Here is a 24,367-nt window from a genome sequence, read left to right as displayed (position 1 = left end):
CTCTAATTACTCCCGATCGCTGTAATTTACAAGTTCTTGGTGGAGAGAAATCGCCAAGATTCACACGTTTTCAGACAAACAGCTGCCACTATTAGTGAGCAAATCGCCAAGTCTTCCGCGCGGTGGCAGCCCGCTATCTGCGGCAGTAAGGTGGCAAACCAGGAGTGCAAAGAGACCAGCCACACCAAGAGGCCCTCGGAATTCCTGTTCCCTGTGGGGCCGGTGACCCCAAGGCAAATCATCAGGAGACGAAAACCTGCCACCACCATCACAACAATTGTCAACCTTCCCACGGAGCGCAGAATGATACATACCGTGCAGAGCAGAACTCCTGTTCTGGAATGTGAGAATTCCTGAAACACTGCTGTTCTTTCCTGCAAAAACAAGGAAAAATAGGGCCTTTGTAACTCTGAGATCGAGTCCAGCAAGGTAGGCTTAGATTCTCATAACCCTCCCAATTTTCTACTGCTATAACTATTTTTAGGCACAGAGAGAGAGGTTTTGCCAAGGAAGAGGAAGAAGTGGATTCTTCACATCTTCCAACAAGACCCTATACCTACACGACCAGGTTTCTTGGACTGCGGCAGAGTAACAAGCTTTGAGGGCAGCACGTTTCATTAAGACAATGCGGGGGTCGGCCGCGCCCTCCAGAAACGGCCAACACCCAGAGCAAGGAGGGCCAAAGGCCACACGTTCCTGCACTCAGGGTTCCCAACTCAGAATTTACTCTAACACCTTTCTACAGGTGGTCTAGAGGCTGAACAACAACCAACCTTTCCTATGGGGCAATTTTCTTAAAAACTGATTTTTAAAAAGATTTTCAAATTATGAAAGCCATATATTTTAACCGTAGAAAAATAATACTTCAAGTCAAAGGAAGGAAATTAAATCATCCTACCACTCAAAACAAACCACCACCGCTGGCAACACCTTGAAGCTTCCTGAGTCCCTTTCTAGGTGAAACATAACCAAATATGTGGCTTAAAAACTGGCATCATGGTTCTTACACTCCTAACATGCTCTTATCATATATCAACTGAATGTGGACATCTTTTCATGCCAATAAACAGCCCCAAACCGCCTCGTCTCCCGTGACTACACCGTATTCAGCTGAATGGGAGCCCCGCCTCCATGTGACCAGCGCCCCACTCCTGACACAGCTGAGGTTGTCTGCACTGCTTACCATCATAGACAACGCTGCGATAAACAGGTCTGTAGGTAAGTCACTGTGCTCATGCTTAACTATTCCCTTGGGGAAAACCCCTAAAGGCAGACTTGCTGGACCAAAAGGCCTTGGGCATGAACTTGCAGGGGCCACAGTGGGGGAGTGTTTAAGTCACAGTGTTGCCAGCAGTTAAGACTTGGCCATGTCCATCTGTCAGCAACAATAACAAAAAGGAAATATACCCAAATCGCTGAAGATTTGGAAAAAAGAAGGAAGTGAAGTCTCTCTTTCCGCTCTGACACCAAGGTATACCTCATTCTGGTCTTTCACGGGTACACATTCCATCACGTGACTGGACCCCAGGCTGCACCTCACTGAGCACAGTGGACATGACAACCGGCACGTAGGGTGTGTACCAGGTACCAGACGCTGGCCCGCACTTTACACGTCTGAACGTAACCGATCCTCAAAGCAACCCAGTGAGCAGGTACTGTCACCACCCTCACTTCCAGAGGAAGAAACCGAGGCACAGAGAGGTTAAGTAACTTGCCCAAGGCACGTGCATACACTGTTAATACAGGACTGAACTGAGATCTGAACCCAGGGAATTTATGGCTGCACTGTAGAGTCAAAATCAGAAAAAAATCAGGAAAGTTCATAAAAGCCTGTGAAACTAACCTTAAAAGTCCAGACACACTGTACTCAGATCTGGGGTAAGGAACACAACTACCAAGTCCTGAGCGTCCATCACAGCTGTCATGCAGCAACTTCTTCAAACAGCAGCTCCTCTCTGATGCTCTTATACTCGGTTAGGGTCACGTCGGTCACTTCGGGAGACCACACTAAGGTCAGGTGGAGCAGCGGGCAGGGTAACAAGCCAGGAAGACGTGATGGGGACGGTTTTAGCTTAGTCCCCTGGGACAAGACACTGCACCAATATTTAGAAAACGAAATACAGAGATCCTCCCTGCCACCTTCTACCCATCTCACAGGGAGGGTGTGAAGGCTAAACACTTAATAAACAAGACAAGTAAACTACTAACAATTATTAAACGATGAAAAAACTACACTTTTCCTGAAAGAGAAATAACAGCAATAATGGCACCTGACGTTTACCCAGAGCTCACTCTGCCCCAGGCCACGTACTAAGTACTTGATCTGCATTAGCTCAGTGAGTCATCACAACAACTCCAAGAAGGACGTACTACTGTTCTCTCCACCTCAGAGGCATGGACACTGAGGCACAGAGAGGTTAAATGCTTTCCTGAGGTCACACAGCCAGTGAATGGCAGAGTCAGCACCAGAGCACAAGCAGTCTGCCCCCAGAGCACACGGCTGTAAACACCCTACCCAGACACCACCCTGTTACAATGAGAGACGCACGGTCTGAAATAACCTAACTGCAGAATCTTCTGTTGACACATTCAAACCCCTAGATCCTTCTGAGTCCACATCCAGTTCCTTCATCATCCTCATACCCACCCCGCATGACGGCTCTGCAGAAAACAGACCTAGAATATTGATAAAATCAGTTAAAAAAAAAAAAAAAACCAACCCATAAATGGCATTACATTATGAAATCAACAAACTTGATTGAATTGGGGATCCTGAAGGTAAAAATTAAGAGTTTACAGAACTAAAGCTGGAATATTCAGGAAATTCTGTATAGTCTTGTGTTAAATAAGAAGCTGTGGGCTTCCCTGGTGGCGCAGTGGTTAAAAATCCACCTCCCAATGCAGGGGACACAGGTTCGAGACCTGGTCCGGGAAGATCCCACATGCTGCAGAGCAACTAAGCCCGTGCACCACAACTACTGAGCCTGCGCTCTAGAGCCCACGAGCCACAACTACTGAAGCCCGCACGCCTTAGAGCCCATGCTCCGCAACAAGAGATGCCACCGCAATGAGAAGCCCGCGCACTGCAAGGAAGTGTAGCCCCCACTCGTCACAACTAGAGAAAGCCCACGCGCAGCAACGAAGACCCAACGCAGCCAAAAATAAATAAATAAAATAAATTTATATAAAAAAAAAGAAGCTGTGTCCTTGAGTAACCTTGAGCAACTTCACTTTTCTAAACCTCCGTTTCCTTAATTATTAAAACAAAAAAAAGCAAAAATGAAAAGAGGGGCTGGGCTTGATGACCTTTAATGTCTCCTTTAGCTCTAAAAATGTCCTGATTTTTAAAAGGTGGTTCTAGTCAAACCTTATTCCAATTTCTGGCTTTCTTTCAAGCTTTCTAATTTTCTAAGCTGCCTGGTAACCTCTGCTCTAGGACAAGATGCCTCCCGTTTCCAAGCCCTGCTTGTCCTTCCTGCCACAATTCCAGAGAGCTCATCTCATTCTACACCCCGCTCGACTCCCTACATGGATGGCCTGCCTACCAGTAGTGGAATGAGAGTGAACGTAGCTAAGTACCTAAGATGAGGAAAGTGTTCCACTCTTCTTCCTGATCAAAAATATTCGCCAGCGCTGAGCCCCTGCAGCCCCTCTGGAAGCCAGCGCCTCTCCCAACCCAAGCGTTCCGAGTGAAAGCGCTGCATCTTGTTGACAATGACAGCAGTCACGCTCAGCAGTACCATATGGGAGCCACAATTTAGCTCCATTAATGCTCTTAATTTGAAGACATCAAGCCCTAATTACACACTGGGTACTAAAAAGGCAAAACCCTTCCCTCGTGCCAGCTACTTAGTGGTACTCTGTTGCCTTAACAGCTGGTTGGGGTACAGTCAGGCCAAGCTGGGCCCGCGAGCTCTCTCGGGTGGAAAAGACCAGCTCCCGGAGCAAAGCGAACGGGAACAATAGGCTCCCCCTCGCCCCAGCGACACAGCTGCGTCACCCGCTTTGGCCTCTGGTGGGTCGCCCACTTTAGCCACGTTTTTCCCTGGCCCAGCGGGGTCCCTAGGGAAGCCAGGGCCAACCCGGGAGGACAGGCTCACCTCCTGCTCCAGGTCGCCGTGCAGCCGCAGGAATTTTAGCCGCATGGAGGCACATGGCAACGCACCTGGGGCCAGGGCCCCGGAGCCACTCAGCAGGGTCTGGAGGAAGAGGTTGTAGTGGAAGTCCACCAGCTCGCAACTCGAGAAAAAGATGATCAACTTCTGGTCTCTCTCAAACTACATCGATACAAAGGGGGAAAAACCACCACGTGTTTTTAAGATCAGGTGACACTTGAAATGAATCTCTTTCTAAAACACACGGGCAGGCTAGCCCTGATCTGGAAACAGAGGCGACAGATGGCTTTGAATTATTTTTAAAAATCACACAGATCCTCCACACTACAAAGAATGTAGGACAGGAAAATGACATAGCTGCAACCTCGAACAGGCCTCTTGCATCTGAGAAAAACAATTATGCTTCAGAGCGAAGCTGCCCTTAGCTGTGTCCCTCTCCCTCACTCGGTCCCGCCATGCACGGCCCTCCCTGGCGGGGACTCTGCACACACAGTCTGGAAGCTGCACCCTCAAGCCCTTCCACCTACTATCTCCCCACATACCAGAGAAAGTTATCACGTGAATCTAGTAAATATACAAACACGATGATTCTTTCAAAAACACGAGCACAGGCTACCGTACTGCCTCACATCCATCGTGTGTGTACCACCTGCGACGTTGCCGGTATCAGTCCCAGGAAAGGTATTTGAAGCAGATCTTAAGTTGAACATAATGGCCATCAGTGACCTTGGACTCTTCACCGCAATCCTAGAACCACTGACTGAGAAGATCTCTGCTAAGGTCTGCGCTTGCACCACAGCTCAGTTTGGAAACTTCTGTGTGTGTCTCAGCTCACTGCCTCAATGCCCGACATGAACAAAACTGTGGTCTTTCCCCGGATCAGGCTGGACCCAGTCCCCAGACCTACCTTGCATTTCTGCAGGATGAAGCCCGCTAGGGAGACAAGCCTCAGTTTGCTGGGAACCACTGTCACGTACTGCTCGAGACTCGCTGGTACGGCAAAGCTGTCCAGCTCATCGCTAGCTTGTGGAGAAGCTTCAGGAATGGCTTTGCTCTTTGGTTTCGTTGGGTTCGACTGGTCATGGCTTTCATCCAGGACAGAAATACTGACTGGGTCATGTAAACTGATATCAGCTAGCCACGTTACACCTTGGAGAAAACGTGAAAAGGACAAAACAACTGACAGGCACACGCTGTAGAACTGGTCACACCCGCACAGCCCCCACACCACACATCCAGGCCTATTGAGAAGCTCCTGATGGGTGTGTCCCCAAATGCCAGCACTGATCGGCCCCACTGTCAGTCCAGCGGGGACCCACCTATTTCTTCCCAGGGCCCAAAAACCCATCCACACCACCGGAGTTTCTAAACTCTGACCCGTGGAAGACCACTGAAACAGATGTCTGCCCACCACCCCCCAGAAAGGGTTCTGTGGTCAAGTAAGTTATGAAAACCCTGATAAAAAGCTTTCCCGGGATTCTTTCCCAGGGTTTCCCAGGTTTACAGGCCTTCTCAGGACCTTTATTGTATAAATGTGCACATGAATCTCCAAGAGGGGGAGGTAACGAGTGGCATTTCCCCAACTTTTTGAGCGCAGAATCCCCTTTCCATGGATTATCTCTTTCTTTTTTTAATATTTATTTATTTATTTTATTTTTGGCCACGTCAGGTCTTAGCTGCAGCACGCGGGCTCTCTAGTTGTGGCGCGCAGGCTCCGTAGCTGTGGCGCTTGGGCTCCAGAGCATGTGGGCTCTGTAGTTTGCGGGCACACAGAGGCTCTCTAGTTGAGGCACCTGGGCTCAGTAGTTGAGGCATGCGGGCTTAGCTTCCCCACAGCATGTGGGATCTTGGTTCCCTGACCAGGGATCAAACCCGCGTCCCCTGCATTGCAAGGAGGATTCTTAACCACTGGACCACCAGGGAAGTCCCATGGATTCTCTCTTAAAGTCACTGTTAGTTAGGATACACTCTGAGAACCGCTGGTGAGTCACGTGGATGGCATCTGGTACGTGTGCACCAGAGCAGGCTAGTAAACCGAGTAAAGTGAGAGCTGGATTGTCGCTCAGGCAGGGATTCACGTGCAGGGGGTCCTGGTGGAGAGTGATACAACTTTTCCAAGCCTAGGTGTTCCCATCAACAAAAGAGAGCTAAGAAATTCCATCTTAATGATGATGGAAAGACAGAAATGAGCTTACAGAATATATTTTTAGGATAGATTTCTCTTTAGGAGAAAGGCAGGGTGAGCATACCAAAAAATGAGCTGGGATAGGTTACCACCTTCAGGACAAGAGCCCTGCTCTCAGCGGGTAGCAATCGCGATCACCACCTCACGAGACCACCAGGCAGGTGGCAGGCAGCGTCCTCCCCTCCCTCCACACCCTGACGGCAGCACAGCAGCCTCCCCTTCCTGTGAGGGCTCTGGGCCTGGGACCTGCCCCTTCTCCCTTTCCCCACGTGCTGGGGACCAGGGAGTCAGGATGATGGGAGACGGAGGCCGGGAGCACAGGACACACGGTTTGAAGAGCAGTCCTCTCGGACACCTTCCTCCTCGCCCGCTCCCCACCGAGGCTAAGAATCACTGCTGGGAAACAACGCAGCTCGCATCTAGGCCCTTCCTCTCCACTGAGAAGAAACAGCACTTCTTCTCAACTCACCTTCCGTGAGTGTTGCCGACAGCAAGACGTTCTGTCGTTCCTGGCACTCGGCATTTAAAGCGTTGAGTATCACTGTGATGTCCTTTTCAAAACCCAAATCCAGGATTCTGTGGTTTCAAGGGGGGAGTTTTAATCTACGTGAATAAAGGGAACACTAAGGGGCTCCAGAGGTCTCGGCAAGGACCACGGGAACAGCCCTTTCCTGCTTCCTGGAAGGGCTCACCTGTCTGCTTCATCCAAAATCAGCCACTGGATCTGACGGAAGTGAATGTTCTTGGTGGATTTAATATGATCCACGAGGCGCCCGGGAGTTGCGATGAGGATATTTATTCCTTTCCGGAGTCTGTTTGAAATTATATATCATAAAAGAAAGTCAGTCAGATGGAGCCACAGCAACAGAAAACCCAGGGGGAAGGCTGCGGAGGAGACGATTCACGGGCAGCGCCAACACGCCGCGGCTTGAAATCACGACAAATGTAACGACAGGTGGATACAAAGATGTATTTAAGTTCTAATTTTTCTCTGAAGTTTCTCTGTCTTACAAAACGTAACTGTTAAGATCTGAAATCCTATTAAAATTGTCTCAGAGGAATCTTTACTATATAACCCAATGCCCTTTATCTGATCCATAGATGCTTCCTAGAATATTCCAGATAGATGGTCACCTAATCTGTTCTTGAAGGCATCTGTGCCGGGGAACCTCCCACCTGAATGCATTATCCCATGCCAACGTGCTTTAATGGTTAGAATGCTTTTTTCTTATATTGGATCCTTGTTGTAACTTCCATGTGATAGGCCTAGCCTTGCCCCATGGACCAGGTGGAATAAATCTAACTTCTTACTCCACAACCATCCTTCATCCCATTAGTCCATAGTAATAAAAGCCTACAACTTTTACCTGAGTACATTTTCCAGCTGCCCTTGTAATTAAGTGGGCACGTGCCTATGTTATGGCAATAAGATAAATGGATAAAGGGAGCATGCAAATCCCACCAGTACCTTTAAAAAGAGGAGGTGTGATTATCTTTGTTCCTACTGGCAGGAAATCAGATATAATGGCTGGAGCTCCACCAACTATCTAACACTATGAGGAAAGCCTGAAAATGGAAGCTTCACTTAGTGGCACAAAAAGCCAGAATGAGCCGGGGTCCCCACGCTGGCGCGTGCACCATGCCAGCCCCGACGGCTACCGTGACGCTTCTTAAATGTGAAAGAAAAAGAAAAAACTTCCATATTGTTTGCGCCACTGCTGTTGTTAGTTACAGCGGAATCTTACCCTAACCAATACCCGAAGGTTTCAAGTCGAATATTTGCTCCTCAGTTACAGACTACACACATAGTTGAGCATAACTACTAAGCATTAAGCTATAATAAAAAAAAAGTTTTTAAAAGAATGCACAAAATTTGGAATTTACTTCTTGCAACAATTTTCTACTGACACCCATTACCAATTCTAACACAGAATTAGGAATCAATGCATTTGGGTGTAGGAAGCAAGTTGCAAAGCATTATGTAGGTTTATAATCTTGTTTCTGTAAAATCAAACAACAAAAATCCCAAACTCCCAATATCCACAAAAGGGAGTCAAGGGGGACGTATCCTTAACAAGGGGGGACCGTGGGTCTCGGGGGCCGGGGCGGGGTTGAGATTTGGGAAGGTAACGAGCTGTTACTGACCACATCAAAAGGGAGCCCCTGGTAGTTTCACCAAATATTTTTACAAATAGCACCGTTTAGAGGGACCGCTCCCTGGGGACTCAATCTGTCCCCACACACTGGGACTAGGAACCCTCATCCGAGACAGGGCTCTCCCCAGGCTGAGAAGGGCCAGAGTCTTACTGAAGAGGAAGACAGAATAGACTTTAAAAGGAATTAACAATAAACAAACCTCGTCCTACCTGGCTTTTTCTGATTTTCTCTTCTCTCCTCCCATTAACACTCCGGGCACAATCCAGGTAAATGGCTACAGAAAGACATCAGACCAAAATCAATGCAAAGCCCCATTTACTGCAGAGGCTGATTCCAAATTCCCTTTCCTGAAGGAAGTCGTGAGGGAGGACTCGGCTTTTCATTGCAGGAGGTATTACTGTGCAGACGCAATTCCTAGGCCTTGCCAGGCCCATGGATGTTAGCGGTAACTTAAATCATACCTATGCGACTAGTTTCCGACACTGTAAGAGAGAAATGTGGGCTTTTTAAGTGATTCAAGTAGCCTCTCTGCCTTTCCCTGTACAGCCTGAATTGAAAACACAATTCAGTAAGTCTATTGCCTTTTTTTTTTTCCTTTTTGGTTAAGATCAAACCCAAGTACAACGCTTCCTTACTCCCACTCGTGATAAAAGAAAGGAGAGATCAATTCTCAATCTAATTCGGTGGGCTGGCAGCCTTTGGCTTGGAAGCTTTCTCTCTCTTCTTTCTTAAACAAACCCTACTTGCAGCTTGTTAAGTTGCTTGCACTGGATCACCTTAAGGTTGTACCTGTGAGTCTCTGTAGGTGGCTTGCTAGTGACTATGATGAACAGATTACAGGACCCGAAGTACCAGTGAACACTAATAATCTCACTAAGCTAGAAACTGGTGATTCGTAAGGTTCAGATCAATAAAAACCTACAAACTGTATCTGGGGTGAGCAGAGACATCCAGGGAATACAAGGAAAACTGCAGTAATTCCTAGCTCTTTGAAAATAAAGAAAAGACCGGTATCTTTCTCTTTCCTCAAAAAGTCAGAAAAAAAAGGCAAAACTGAACTCATGGCTTGCCTTACCTTAAGCAGTTTCTGGACGGTATCAAAGCTTTGTAGGGCCAGCTGTAAATGTTAAAAAGTTAGAGTTAATGAGCGAGGTCCCTTCTTACCTTTTTACTTATTTTTAAAAACTTAGACAGTGTAAAGTGATAAGGATCCAACCCTGGACCTCAAGTTAGGATTTAAAAAAAAAAAGCCCTATACACAGAATCTACTTGGGAAATACACCTTGTTCTTAGACTGATTCTGAAAACTGTCAGTCTGGAGAACGTGGCTAGAGACATCACATCTATTTCTTGGACATACACAAACATAGTGTTCTGTGCTCCCTCTGCTGGCTCAAATTCCCAGAGTACCACACAGAAAAGCACAGTCTATGGTACACAAAGATGGAAGAAAATGAAACAGAGTCAACCTGTTTGGAAAGAGAGAGAATGTAGTATGTGTGAAGGGGTAAACCATACAGTGACACGACAGGCTAGCCTTGGGAACGTTACTTTACAGGTGACGTGACTATATCCTAAGGCTGTGCTGGGGCAGAGCAGTAGCTAAAGACAGAGATGGTCATTTCCCAAGTTTATTAAAGGGGGAAAAAAAGAAAAAAACCAACAAGCCCAGTGGAAACCAGAGAAAGAGAAAATTAATGTACTGAATAGTTTATAACCATTAACAACCATCAACAGCGCCTCTACATAATCCCATTATCCAAGGATATATATATACAGTTTCCACACGTTCTGTATTCAGGAAGCATCCCAGAGAAGGAGCGAGTTTGCTGCTGTGAAAATTTAAATAGCTCTGTGCCTGCTCCTTCAATGGATGGAGCTGAGACAGGATGCTGCAGGCTGTACAGAAACCTCCATTGTCATGATCGATTCTCTGCAAGGAAGTGATTAGCATTTGATATAGGAAACAGATACCCTAATCTGAAATTGCCTCTGAAGGCAAATAAAATAAATCGGATAGAAGAGATTTCCACCAAGAAAGAAGAAAAACATCAAGAAGCTTAGCTTTCAGAAACAGGTAAAATTTTTGGTACAGTAGCTTCTTAAAAAACTAAAAGTTCATTTGTAGGGTCAACTGCTTTTATTTTTTAATTAAGTTGTAAAAGAAAAAAACAACGTACAAAAATGTGATTATTTTAATTCCTTTTATAAGGACAGAAATTTATAGTGTCATTAGTTTTTAGGTAACAGAGAAACACTTTTCCAAAACCAAAAAAACTTCTGGTTTTCAAAGAGTACTTGAATTTTTCTTCTTGTCAGGAACCAGAAGGATGGTTCCTGGGCAAAGGAAAGGGTGTCGTGATTTACGCAGCAGGGAGAAAAATGGTAAAACCACTTTTAAATTCAACGATATCACTGAAAGTACTTGCTTAGCACTCCGAAAGTGGGACTGCTTACCTCTCTTGTTGGCACTAGTATCAGAGCATAGGGGCCGTCACCACGCTGTTGACACAGAAGGAAAGAAATGCCATTAGTTGAATGAACGCAGGTCACAGAGGTCCAGAAGGGGAGATTAAGAGTGGCCACTTGTAAACATCAGGAGCAGTTCATTAAAGAGATAAGCCTGCCCACTACCCTCATGATTACACGACATTAATCTGTAAGTTCTGGCCCACGCAATCAGAAAAGACAAAGAAATATATATGAATCTGGAAAGTAGGAAGTAAAGTTACCATTATTAGCAGATGATATTTTATCCTAAAAAAAAAAACAAAAAACAAAGAAAACAAAAACAACTTAAGAAATTGGGACTTGAGGACTTCCCTGGTGGTGCGGTGGTTAAGAATCCGCCTGCCAATGCAGGGGACACAGGTTTGATCCCTGGTCCAGGAAGATCCCCCATGCCGCGGAGCAACTAAGCCCATGTGCCACAACTACTGAGCCTGCGCTCTAGAGCCCGTGAGCGACAACTACTGAGCCCGCGTGCCTAGAGCCCGTGCTCCACAACAAGAGAAGCCACCACAGTGAGAAGCCCGCGCACCGCGACTAAAAGTAGCCCCCACTCGCCACAACTAGAGAAAGCCTGCGTGTAGCAACAAAGACCCAACGCAAACAAAAATAAATTAATTAAATAAATTAAAAAAAAAGAAATCACTTGAAAATCTACTACAAAAAAGACAAGTCAACTAGCTGAATACAAAATTAATACAGAAAAATCAACAGCCTTCCAACACAGAAAGTTAGATGGAATCACACTTAGAATAGCAAAAATACAAAAAAGGTTAAAAAAAATAAGCTTCACAAAAAATGTACAAAATCTATACAATAAAAAATTTTAATTACCTCTAAGGCACATAAAATAAAATTTGAATAAATGGAACAATGTATCCTATTCCTGGATAAGAAGACTTAATATTATAAATAAGCTAATTCCCCCTAAATCAATCCATAAATGTTATGTAATTCTAATAAAAATGCCATGAACATGCATATTTATGCATATATAAAGTATCTAAAACATGCCACAAGTATACATACGTATGCATATAAAAAATAATATATATAACCAGACAAGCTGATTTCAAAGTTCATATGGAAAAACAAATGTGCAAGAATAATCAAGATATTTCTGAACAACATCAGATGATAAGACAATTTAAATCTACAGTAGTTTTAAAAAATTGATGCTAGCACATAGAGATTACAATAACAAATACAGCCTAGAATAGAATCAAACACATATAGAAAGTCAGGAAATATGATAAGAGGCAATTTATATCAGCAGTGAAAAGATGGGTAATTCAAATGTCCTTTTAGAAAAAAAATTAAGTTAGAAAAATAAAGTTGGCATTAAGTTGGCCTTTTTACAGATGACATAAAACTCAGAAACTATAAAATGACAACGTGGGGAAAAAAATATGCCACACATAAGAGAAAGGGCCAATTTCTTAGTTTATAAAGAAAGTTTGTAATTCAATTAAAAATAAAAATGAAGACCAACAACTCAAATAGAAAAATGGAGAGGGATATAACAGCTAATTTATGGAAATAAGAATTCAAAATATGGCTTTTAAATGTACGAAAAGATGTTCAACTTTACTCCTAAGAGAAATTCAAATCAAAACTATGATACAATATTTTTCCCCTGTCAAATGAGCAAAAATAAACAGCCGACAGGGTTGATAAAGGCACACAGGAACTCTTATACACTGTCGGTGGGAATCCAAATTGGTGTAATTCCTTTAAAGATCAATTTTGGTATTATCTACCAAATAAAAATGCAAATTCCACCTATAGGAATTTCTCAAAAAGACAGACTCACACGTGTGTATAAAGAAGTTGTTTAATTGCTTTGTTTGTAGCAAAATGTTGAACACAATGTGAATTCCACCAACGAGGGAATGACAATAATTTATGGAACATACTTACAGTGGAAGACTACGCAGCCATTAAAAAAACAAGGCGGGTCAACACGGTATTGATAAGAAACCATCCCCAAAACATACTAAGTGAACAAAAGCAAGGCACAGACAATCATGCACAGCAAGCAACCATTTGTGTATCAAACAAACAAAAACTTCAACGAAAGGGGGAGGGGAACTATGTATAGTCAGATCTGCTTTATATGCACAGAATATCCTTGGAAGGATTAAACAAGAGACTGGTGATAAGGACCATCCCATCCTGAGAGAAGAACTGTGCCACTCAGGGCAAGGGGCAGTAGAACGACTTACTTGTCACTGTGTATTTTTTGGTGCTCTTCAAATTTTTTTAACATGTACATTATACCTACAAGTAACAGTAACAATAATAAAAGAAAACAAAGTTATCTGACAAGGGCCAGGAAGTCAGCGGTGCCTTGCATCTCCCAAGTGCTCACAGACACTTAGGGAATGAATCGAATACGTTAGTGTAAAAGCTAAGCACAGATTTAGCAGCAAACTAAATTACAAGTATGGTTTTCATATTTTGCATAGGAAGCGTTTACCTACAAGGAGAAAAGGATTTGGAATTCAAACTACAGCCGTCTGTACTCAACATCGACTTTGCGAGACTGCGCTGAAGCCGGGTGAGGAACAGTAAACATGTTAGTACAACGGTATCAACACAGCAGTGTTAGAGATTCTGACATTTCAAAAGGTGTTACTACACAGAGAAGAAAGACCAATCAATTCCTCGCAGGGCAGAAGTGAGTGAGGAAGGATGGATGGGATGTTAAAAAAAATCAGAGCCCAAAGAGCTGAAAGTGTGAAAACACAGAAAAGCAGTCCATTTTCATTCCGTCATCTGAAGTAACTGAAGACTCTGCTGGTGCCTTGAATTTGCTGCTCCCTCCAGATAGGTTTTTTTTACAGGTCAAATCTGTTTACAATTAACTCCAAGGGCCTGTACTGAGCATCACTTGAAATAAGTGAATTAAATTTGGGCTTGTTAAATCGTCTCTACAGAATATTTCAATCTTTAATAGAACAAGCTGTTATTGATATTAAAAAATACTTGAGTAAATAAGAACAACGACATGGTTGGTTAATGCTCTGAATCTAAGCAATTCAGAACACTGCCCTTCAAACCAGCCACACGTCCCTGTTGCTGACAATGACGGTGGAGACTTAGGGAGCAGGTATTATCACCACCAGGCGCTTGGAAGCAGGTCTCAACTCTCCCCGTGCGCTGACTCCCTGAATCCTCCTGGCAACCCCAGGACACAGGCACCGCCGTGATCCCCCACGAGGCACACTAGGATGAGGTGATGTGCTAACGTCACACTCAGACCCAGGATCTGAGCAGAGCCCTCGCCATGCTGTCCACCTGAGGAATGTAATCGCATGTCTCCTGTCCTCCGTTCACGGATCCAGCAAATGAGACAGCTGGGCCAGAACTGTAGGACCCACGCCAGATCAAATACACGCCCAAACTCTGCAACTTTCCAGGAAGAAAAGACCCTCTACTAGAAGTTCTCCTGGAGTCTCTAAACAGATGAGACTTTACCACACTGGTCTAATAATTCACATTTCTTCTCTAACCTACACCGGGTACGATGCTGAGGCCCTTGTAGGAACCACCGCACTGCCAAGTGCCCAATGGAAGAAAACATCAGTCACCTGCAGGAAACAGAATTCCCACTCCCCTGTCTCAGAGAAAACCGGCATTCGTGTGAAAAGTATCTTTCTCATCTCTGTGTGTGTACACATGTATATGTGTATATATATATGTAGAATTATTAGTTATGAAATTGCACTCATATCCTACATACTGTTTTATAACGGGCCTTTTTAACATGGCAAGAATGCCTGTCAAGTTCACAAACAGAAACTGAAGGAAACAGCACTTTGAATAACTATATAAGGTTCTACCACTTGGGTGACTGTGGAGGATTTATTGATTTAAAAATCATTTAAATAAAGTTTAAATAACATTTAAACGTATTCATTCTGAAATAATTTCAGGCTTACAAAAAATTGCACAAATAGTTCAAAGAACTCCCTTACACCCTTCTCCCAGCTTCCTTATATGATACTGATTCTCAAAATCACAGTACAATGATCAAACAGGAAAGTAACATTGATTCACTACTATCAGTTAATTTATAGCCTTATTCAAAGTTCATTAACTGACCTATTAACGTGCTTTTTCCAGACTAAGACCCGATTCAGGACCATGCAGCATTTAGCTGTCATGACTCCTTCGTCTCTCTTACTCTGGGGTAGCTCTCCAGTATTTCTTTGTCTTTTGTGACCTTAGTACTGTTGAAGAGCACTGGCCAGTCACTCTGTAGAATGTCGTTAACTTGGCTTTGTCTGATGTTTATGATTAAATTAGAGTTGTGCATTTCTGGCAAGAAAACCAGAGAAATACTGTTTCATCCTTCACGCACCTATCAGGAGACACATTAGGCCAACACATCCCGGCACTGGTGAGGCCCCATCCAACCACCTGGTTAAGGTGGCACCAGCCAGGCTTCCCCACTGTAAAGTTACCATTTTTTTCCTGTATCTTCTGGATACATACTTTGAGACTGTGTAAATACCCCATTTTCATCACACTTTAATCCACTCATTTTAGCATCTCTGATGATTCCTGTGTCATTTGCCAAATGATGATGTCCTACCAGTACTCACTGGAATTCTAGTATAAGGAAGGGCTTTCCCTCGTCCCACCTATTTATTCAATAATTCATTTATATCAGCTTGGACTCAATAGGTATTTGTTTTAGACTGTGGGCTGTAATCCAACACCATCATTATTTATTTTGTCATTCAAATAACAGGCAGGCTCAACATACATCTAATTCTGCATGTCGCAACTGAGGAAAAAGTAACCAACTCGCTCATCATCTGTTTGTGAACCCATCTCTCTTCCTATTTCTGATCTCACTGTTTCCTCTCAACTGAGAATAACCAGGGTGTATTTGTGAGATGCTGGGCTGGGTTTGGAGATGACAACTATGCCTACGGAACATGGCAGTCACACGGCCTCCTAGGGGACCATTCCAAGGAACCCAGTTCTGGCCCCTCTGGCCCAGGCGCTAAGTGTGTTTCGCAACTAAAGACAGGTCCTAGGAAATAGTAAATACAAGGCGGCCCAATCATCACACCCGCTAATTGGGTACTTATTTTCACTTCTACTATTCATGACAAAACACTGTTTTCAATACAATGTTCACCTTTCTCAGTCAGAAGAGCTTGGCCTCTGGAGCCAAAGAGAATGGAGGTGGAAACCCAGCTCCACAATCACTCCCCGCACAGCCTTAGGAAGTTATTTAACTTCCTCAAGCCTCCTTTTTTTTTTTCTTTTTTTTTTAAATCGAGATAATAATAGTAGTACCTTCCAACTCAGTGGGACTGGGGTAGTTAGAGAGTCAAGAAGACAACACAAGCAAAGCATTCGGCACGATGTCTGACACAGGGGGAGCATCTTACAAACATTCCCTGTTAGAACTACTAGGATGATTGTTACATTTGTTTATATTTATTCTATTCCACTCTGAGCACGGTCTTCAGATGCAACATGCTTATGTAATAAATGAACTAAAAAGAGGCAGGAAACCAAAGCTAAGTGAAAAGATTCTTTTGGTCCCAATATTACTGCTTTGGTTCAGTTTGATGGCTTCTTATGCACTGTGAACAAGAACAGGAAAACATACTTTCTTTTCTATTTTTTTCTTTTTTTTGGCCACAGCACGTGGCTTGCAGGATCTTAGTTCCCCGACCGGGGATTGAACCCAGGCCCTCGGCAGTGAAAGCGCCAAGTCCTAACCACTGGACTGCCAGGGAATTCCCAGAAAAACACACTTTCTACTCACCTGTATTTTGGATTTCATTGCTTGAAGAGACTGGACCACAGGGATGCAATAGGCAAGAGTTTTACCTTTTAAAAAAGAACAAGAGCAATCAAAATCACAGAGCCTATAGATGCCAGAGACAGTAAACGAACCGGCACCGCTACCTTTGGGCCGTCCTGAAGTCTGGGGACAGGAAAAGTGCACTCACATCCGGGTGGAAACGGAAGTCACCTGTCTGTCACAACTCCTAGCTCTGCTTTGTAAATTCAGTACTTCTAACAAACCTGCATCTTCAGCCCCTTTAATGTCTAACAAGGGAGACAATGAGACATTTCCGAGGTCACACAGAAGCTCAACTCAATGACTGTCCCTAGAAACTAGAAAACTCCCTCTCTGGGGTCACCCCAACCTCTCAAAGAGGCTTCCGTGGTGCTTCCATGGTGAGAAGCCAGCCAGCCTGAAACCCCAGAGCCGGCCTCTAAACATCAAGGAGAAACCAAGGACGGCAAAAACCTTGGGCTTCCACCACCCGAAACGCGGCTGAGCTGGGGGAGCTTCCACCACCTGAAACGCGGCCGAGCTGGGGGAGCAGAGAACAGCTGACCTGCCACTAAGAGCACAGGAGGGTCAGACGAGCAAGTCCAGACTGTTCTGGAAGGCGCCAGAACGATGTTCCGTGTTCTAGCAAAACAACTGGCATCCGATCAGCGTGTGCTCACAGCAAGGCTGTTTTAATACCAGAAGGAAATAGTCATCACCCACTGGAGTGAAGACAGGCAGCTCTGGCCATAGATGGTGGGACCAGGCAAAGCCCTGAGATGGGCTCTGAGAAATGATAGCAGACTTGACTCCTTCCTGATCATTCCTGATCACGGGCCCCACTGACCATCCCCTTCCTTTCAGGGCTTTAATCAGAAGCAAGCGTGGCCGCCCCTCCCCCAAACCACACAAAGCAGCCGCCACCCCGACAGACACCTCACTACACAACCCACCACACGACCGTGGAGGAAGGGCAGAAATCAAATGACAACTGACCTGAGCCAGTCTGGGATCTCACGAGAGCATCTCTGCCTTCCAGCAACACAGGGATACTTTGCTTCTGAACGCTTGGGCCGCCCAAAAGAAAGAGCACATGATTATCTATAAAGTACCACCTGCCCATGTTTACACGCAGAGATGCACAAAATGCGATGACCCCAGGCTCTATCACCTGCCGCCTCAGAGGTTACCTAAACAGTCATGGGAAGGGCTGAGAAACCTCTGATGGTTAGAAGAATAAAACCTCAGTTAGATTTTTGGAACTTTTGGGGCTGCAAATGTTGAGGCAAGCCGGAGACTGGCCGTTCTATTAGACTACTTAAAAAGAAAGATGGGACAGGCGTGATGGCAAGCTGGACCTACCACAAAAGCACACCACACACTCCCCTGCTTTCTGAACCACGGAATATGAAACAATAGAACATTATGGAAAGATTCCCAAGCAAAAAGTGAAAGGAAGCTTGTGAGCCACACAGACAGCCAGGAACTGCTGTCCGTTCTCTAGAAAACCAAATATGACTGCTACGGACACGGTAAGATGTGTGTCCACGTGTGTACTCAAAAACAAACAACTAAAACAGCAAAGTCCTACTGCACAGCACAGGGAACTATATTCGATATCCCATGATAAACCACAATGGAAAAGAGTATGAAAAAGAATATATATGTATAACTGAATCACTTTGCTGTGCAGCAGAAATTAACATGGTAAATCAACTATACTTCAAAAAATAAAATAAAAAATCCAAAAGGGTATGGAAATCACTTACATTTGGTTGCTAAGACTGAACAAAAAAATAATAAAGGGGTTCTTTATTTTATTCTTTGATACTCTTATTAATGTTTACTTCTAAGTGAAAGGTGACTTATTGAAATGTACAGAAGCATACACACTCAGAGAGAGGGGATCATCTCTGCCCCCACCTGTCACCACTCCATCTCTGTTTTCCAGGAGTTGTCACTAACATTTAAAAACTTTTTCCAGCATCCCATTATATCCAACTAAGTATTTACTCCTATCTTGTAGCTGACTCTAATTCTTACTACTAAGAAATGACAAGATAAATTCTGTATTCTAGACAAGTTATTTTCAGGAAGCACAGACAACAGTGGGATCTTATGCAGACCATCTTCTGGACCAGAGATCTCTTACAGTTTAGAGCTGAGGGCAGAAGGGGACGGAGACCCAGTCCCTCCATCTCTCAGGTGGGGAAGCTGAGCGGCTACCAAGCCCTCGAGGGTCAATAATCTGGCCTGTTCTCCAATGCCAAGAGACGAGTTTGCTGTCCTTCACAGACAATTCAGATTTCATCTGTTTATACCCACTTAAACCCTGAGAAAATCAAGACTGACCCGGAGCTCTTACCTGGTCATACTAGACATTTTTAAGACCGTATTTATTGTGGAAATCTAAGAGAAAAGACAAAAAACAAAACAAAACTTCTCTTTAACAGATTTTTTGGTACAAATATATTTAATGCAAATAAGGATGCAAAAAAGGGGAAAATACTGGGGTAAAAATGGATGACCACGATCAAATCAAGTTCCTCTAACCCAGTGGTTCTCAACTGGGGGTGGTTCTGAGCACTGCCTCCCCCGGACCTCCCAATGTCTGAAGAAATCGTTGGTTGTTACAACTGCGGGTGGGGATGCTACTGGCATTAAGTGAGTAGAGGCACAGGATGCTGCCATACATCCTGCAACGCACGGGGCAGCCCCCGTGACACAGAGTCCCCATCCCCAGACGTGCACGGTACCAAGGCTGGGAAACCCCACTCCAACCTGTAGGTGAGAAAGCAAGTATAGGTAACCCATCCGAAAAAAGGAGTAGGTAAGCTGTGACCATATGAGCCAAGGAAATCCAGACTCCCTAAAAGTGAATGTATGTTTCTCACCTTACTCATAAATAAGGCTGGAACACTCATTCATGGTTTTTTTGTTGGTTTTTGGTTTTTTTTTTTTGAGTGTCCATTTGTTTGTAGCAAATGCATGTTTAAAGAGCCCCTTCTTCCTTCAATTATTTATAACTCCCTTAACAGCAAGATGCCAGTTCAGTTCCCTCTCCTACGGTTCCCTATGACATCAGCCACCCAGAATAGCCCTGATGTCGTTATCTATCCAGTAATTATGAGGTGGATTTCAAGTTCGATGTGTGGAGTCTCAGTCCTAAAGTGAATGAGGTGAGGAAAGTCTTTAGAGTTCTTTAAAAAAAAGAGGGGGAGTGGGGTGCGGACAGTGAACAGACTCCTAAGTTCATGTGAATGGTCCTAGAAGAGCATCTTAGCAATCTGAGTTCATCCAGGTAACTTGACACAAACATAACCATTCTTTGATTTTTTTTCTTCCTAGAACTGTCATTTCACAGACATTCTGAATGAACAGACCGAAAAAAATCGACACACCAATAAAACATGGAGGGATACTTACTAGATGTGGGTGGAGGTCCAGGGCTTGAAAAGCATCTGAAGTGAACACTTTTTCTTGCACCTGCTTTACTACAGGTCTGCAAATGACGAACAAGACGCGGGCGTCAGTTCCAAGAAACAAAGAAAAAGGGCAGAAGACACTTAATTCCTTTTATTCTCGAAGGGTGTCTACACGTGGACATACCTGTGGAGTTCTGGAATCTCAGGGTTGTTTTTAAACAGGGATGAAGTCTTAATGCCCGGTTTCCGTTCCGGGTTTCCATCCCTCGCACCAGCTGAAGACCTCTTGGGAGAAAACGTTTTCTGTGCCTTCCCCTTAAAAGTCCTTGGAGTTTCTTTAGCGGCAGTTTTCTCGGCCGGGAGAAATGAAGCTTCACTCCTCCGTTTCGCTGGGGGGGCCTCACTGGACGCTTGGTATTTTCTTTTGGTGGCTGCCGCTTGCTATATCGTTCCCAAAAGGAAAGAGCGACAAGAGATGCATTAGTCCATGAAAACAGACCTCAGAGTGAAGCCTGACTGCCCACAGAATTGCATCTCTCCCTGCAGAGATCATTACACCCCATATGTCAAGCAACAGTTTAGGGTCTGCAATCAGATTCTTTGACTCAACCCTTTTTTTTTTTCCCCAAAAAGGAAAAAAAAAACAACCCAGAAACCTCAGCTGATCCATCTACTAGACCTCACCAATCATCTTAACCTTCAACTCCACCAAGATAATCAAGAAGGGAGAAACATTTTTCAGGCTGAATTTTAACAAATGGAGTCTGTTTGCAGGGAGGAGAGGACCCACCTTGTGAAGTGTGCAAACTATGTCAATCCAAATCTCTAGGAATCCACGTACACGACAAGAACGAGAAAGAGGGGAAATGAATCTTTTCTCTTGCCACCAACAAAGCCCATCGGTGACTACATAAGCTGCATCCCAGCTCATGCCCAGGAAGCGGAAACCTTCATTACCGCTCTACCCCAGAGCGATTGGATCGCTGTCATTCTCTGCCCTCAAGCTGCTCCCCCAGATTCAGATGGCTTGGAGACGATTCCTCCTCCCAGTTTCCATTCCAAATGAGAATTCAGCTCCATCCGTCACCTCTATCACAATTACTTCCAACTCTCCTCGCCTTTCCATTCCCTGTCTGATCGCCGAGTACAGGCTACAACATGAGACATTTTCTTGCCTGTTGCTTCTCATTTCCATAACATGAATGTTGTTAAATGTATGATGTCCAAACTTCCCCTAGGAGAAGTTCATCCAATTCCTCTATTTTCCTTGGCCTTCTCTTCCAATTTACATTACACATGAATATAAAAACATCCTGTGAGTAGCTAGGAATTGTTATTCTGGAGTTCTGGTTTCTCTTGGAATATGTTATTTTCCTCTTGGCTTGAAATCATGACTTCTGTGTACACATCAGCTTGCTTTAGCCATGACTGTCAGCTTTTTTTTTTTTTTTTTTGCGGTACGTGGGCCTCTCACTGTTGAGGCCTCTCCCGTTGCAGAGCACAGGCTCCGCACGCACAGGCTCAGCGACCATGGCTCACAGGCCCAGCCGCTCTGTGGCATGTGGGATCCTCCCAGACCGGGGCATGAACCCGTGTCCCCTAAACCGGCAGGCGGACTCTCAACCACTGCGCCACCAGGGAAGCCCGACTGTCAGCTTTTGACTAACCTAGCAATAACAATAGTTCTTTGTTCCTGGCAACCCTAAGGGCTCCTATAGCTAAGTAATTCGATACATACAACTTCAAATATTTAGTATTAATATTTAGTATTAATGAAGTAGGTACTGACCTGCTTCATTTTACAAATTTTACAAATTTATTTTTACGAAGTCCCAAATTTTCAGACTAAAAAGAGTTGAAGTCAACTTCCAGGTCGGAATGAAATGTGCAGATCTTACCTGGTTTACAGACCCACAGGCTCTTGGAGCACAAAAAGGCCCAAAGGCCTCTCCCCCCAAAGCATGTGTGGACTTCCCATCACCAGACCCCCTGACAGGTGGCCCTGCAGCTCCTGCCTGCACCTCCTCCTACTGTCCTCCATCCCATGAGGCAGCCCATTCTGTCCCCAACCAAGTTCTAGGGGCTGGGAAGCTGTTTCTGACATTCAGGCAAGACCTGTCTCCTAGAAGATCCCTCTACTAGTTTGCAGTTTGCTTTCTGCGGCAACTCTTGCATGTAACATTCCTTCATTCATCACAGCACTCCTCGTTTTCCTCCTTCTTTGGACTAAATATCCCAAACAGGACACAAACTTTAGATCCCTTACCATCCCGGTCACTCTTTATTCCCATGTCAACTTCTCTCTAAAGGCAAGTGTTCCGAATTAAGCACAGTATCAGGCAGGCTTTCCATTGCTCGGCTAAAACTGAAAACGTGTAATGAGAGCTACAAAGCCCTTTAGAATCTAACCTCGGCCCATCTCACCAGTCTCAGCTTTACCCTCTGCTGTCCTGGACTTCCTTAAATTCCTAGAATGCACCAAGCTCCTTCTCTCCTCAGGGCCTTTGCACATGTTACTCCTACACCCATGTCCCCAGCCCTCCCCCTCATACTCATCCTTCATATCTAGATCTACCTGCTGCGTCCTCAGAAGAGCCTTTCCTGACCTCCTCTCTCCACCTGTCAAACCAGGGTGCCTGCTCTTGGCTCTCCTGGCACCCTTATTCTCCTTTGCAGCACTCGGTAAAATAATAAATATAGCACATAATTCATTGTGTGATGTCTGTCTTCCCCATTAGATTGGAAGAAATGGACAAGCCTGTCCCAGGCTTGCACTGAATCCCCTGCACAGGACCACATCTGGCACAAAGTAAGTGCTCAATAAATAACTGTAAGATTAATGAATAACACGTGATGGAATTATCCTTTTCCGTGATCTGGATCTATTCTATTTGTTAGTTCCCCCGCACCCCACCAGCACCCACAACACATTCATTTAAAAAACTGGCCACCGTCAAGTAGCTTGGTTCTGAAGATACAAAGGTTAGACAAGCCCTTGAAGAAGTCACAGACCAGCGGAAGAGACAAAAGTGTAAAATCGCAAATCTAAACCTGTATTTGTACTACAGAAGAGGTACAGACAAAGGGTTATTTGGGCACAAAACATGAAGTAAGACTACCATGGCCCACAGCGAGGGGAAGGGAGGCAAAGGTACAGGAATGCTTCATGAGGTGGCATTTGAGCAGAGAAGAGCAGGGACACATCTGGATCTTCTAAAAATAAGCAAGTGTCTGAGTCTGCTCCCCCACCTGCATAATGAGGGGATTATGGCAGGTGACCTCTAGGGTCCATCCCGCCCTACCAGTCTACATGCCATGTCTTTGATATTAATAAACATATTCAGTAGTTACTATACACCAGGGAGTATGCTAAATACTTACATGAATGATGTCATCTATCCATAGGGTACTGGCATCATCCCATTTTCAGATGAGAACACAGAGAAAGAGAAGTGAGGCAATCTGCCGCAGGATCACTGAGGGATCAAGGCTTTGCCCAGACACTAGTTCCATGCCCTGGGTTCCTAACAACAATGTTACAACACCATCTAGTAAATGTATCCTGTTTGGTTAGAAAATGTATCCTGTTTGGTTAGAAAACATCAGGTATAGTTTGATCCCAATTTTGTTCTGCTTGTTTTCCAGAAGGATATATACCACAATGTTACCCAGAGTTATCTCTGAGTATGACAATCATGGGTGGGGTTTGTTTTTTTTTTTAATCTACTTTCCAAATTTCCTACAATAAATGTGTATTTTTTCCTCTTCTTTTATTTTTTAGAAAAAACATTCTGCATAGCATTAGATAGAGAATAATTTAAGCTGTCAAGGTCTTTCCAAGTCCAGTGTATGAGCTACTCAACCCAAATTCAGGCTACTAGCAAATCTGATCAGCATATACATAATCCTCATTCAAGACATAAACAAAAATGTAGGTGCAGACAAGGCCACTGCAGACAGGTATCATCACCTGATGAATATCCTTTTTACATAGTGGTTCAAGCAATCATAAAACCAGACAGCTGACATTTATTTATTCAACTCACTCCACAAAGTGTTACTAAGTGCTTTCTACGTGTTAGTTACTAGGCATGTACATGGCACAAGCACCCTACTGACCTCCTGATGTAGCAATTCTATTACCCAAAATGGAGTCAATATGACT

General features: G+C 44.4%; 1 protein-coding gene across 1 annotated transcript in view; it reads right to left on the bottom strand.

The window, feature by feature from the left end:
* DDX31 (DEAD-box helicase 31) overlaps positions 1 to 24,367 on the bottom strand; it is a 73,256-nt gene that overhangs the window by 47,011 nt on the left and 1,878 nt on the right. Inside the window, 13 exon segments of the mRNA XM_060153979.1 lie at positions 315 to 374; positions 4,101 to 4,277; positions 5,023 to 5,264; positions 6,770 to 6,876; positions 6,993 to 7,112; positions 8,667 to 8,731; positions 9,533 to 9,574; positions 10,915 to 10,959; positions 16,760 to 16,824; positions 17,774 to 17,844; positions 19,143 to 19,186; positions 20,204 to 20,279; positions 20,387 to 20,643. Of these exon segments, the coding sequence (XP_060009962.1) occupies positions 315 to 374; positions 4,101 to 4,277; positions 5,023 to 5,264; positions 6,770 to 6,876; positions 6,993 to 7,112; positions 8,667 to 8,731; positions 9,533 to 9,574; positions 10,915 to 10,959; positions 16,760 to 16,824; positions 17,774 to 17,844; positions 19,143 to 19,186; positions 20,204 to 20,279; positions 20,387 to 20,643 (1,371 nt within the window).

Source organism: Lagenorhynchus albirostris, chromosome 7 (genome assembly GCF_949774975.1).
Source record: "Lagenorhynchus albirostris chromosome 7, mLagAlb1.1, whole genome shotgun sequence".
Lineage (NCBI taxonomy): Eukaryota > Metazoa > Chordata > Mammalia > Artiodactyla > Delphinidae > Lagenorhynchus > Lagenorhynchus albirostris.
Note: the sequence above shows the minus strand (reverse complement) of the source record. Positions and strands in the feature narration are given on the sequence as shown.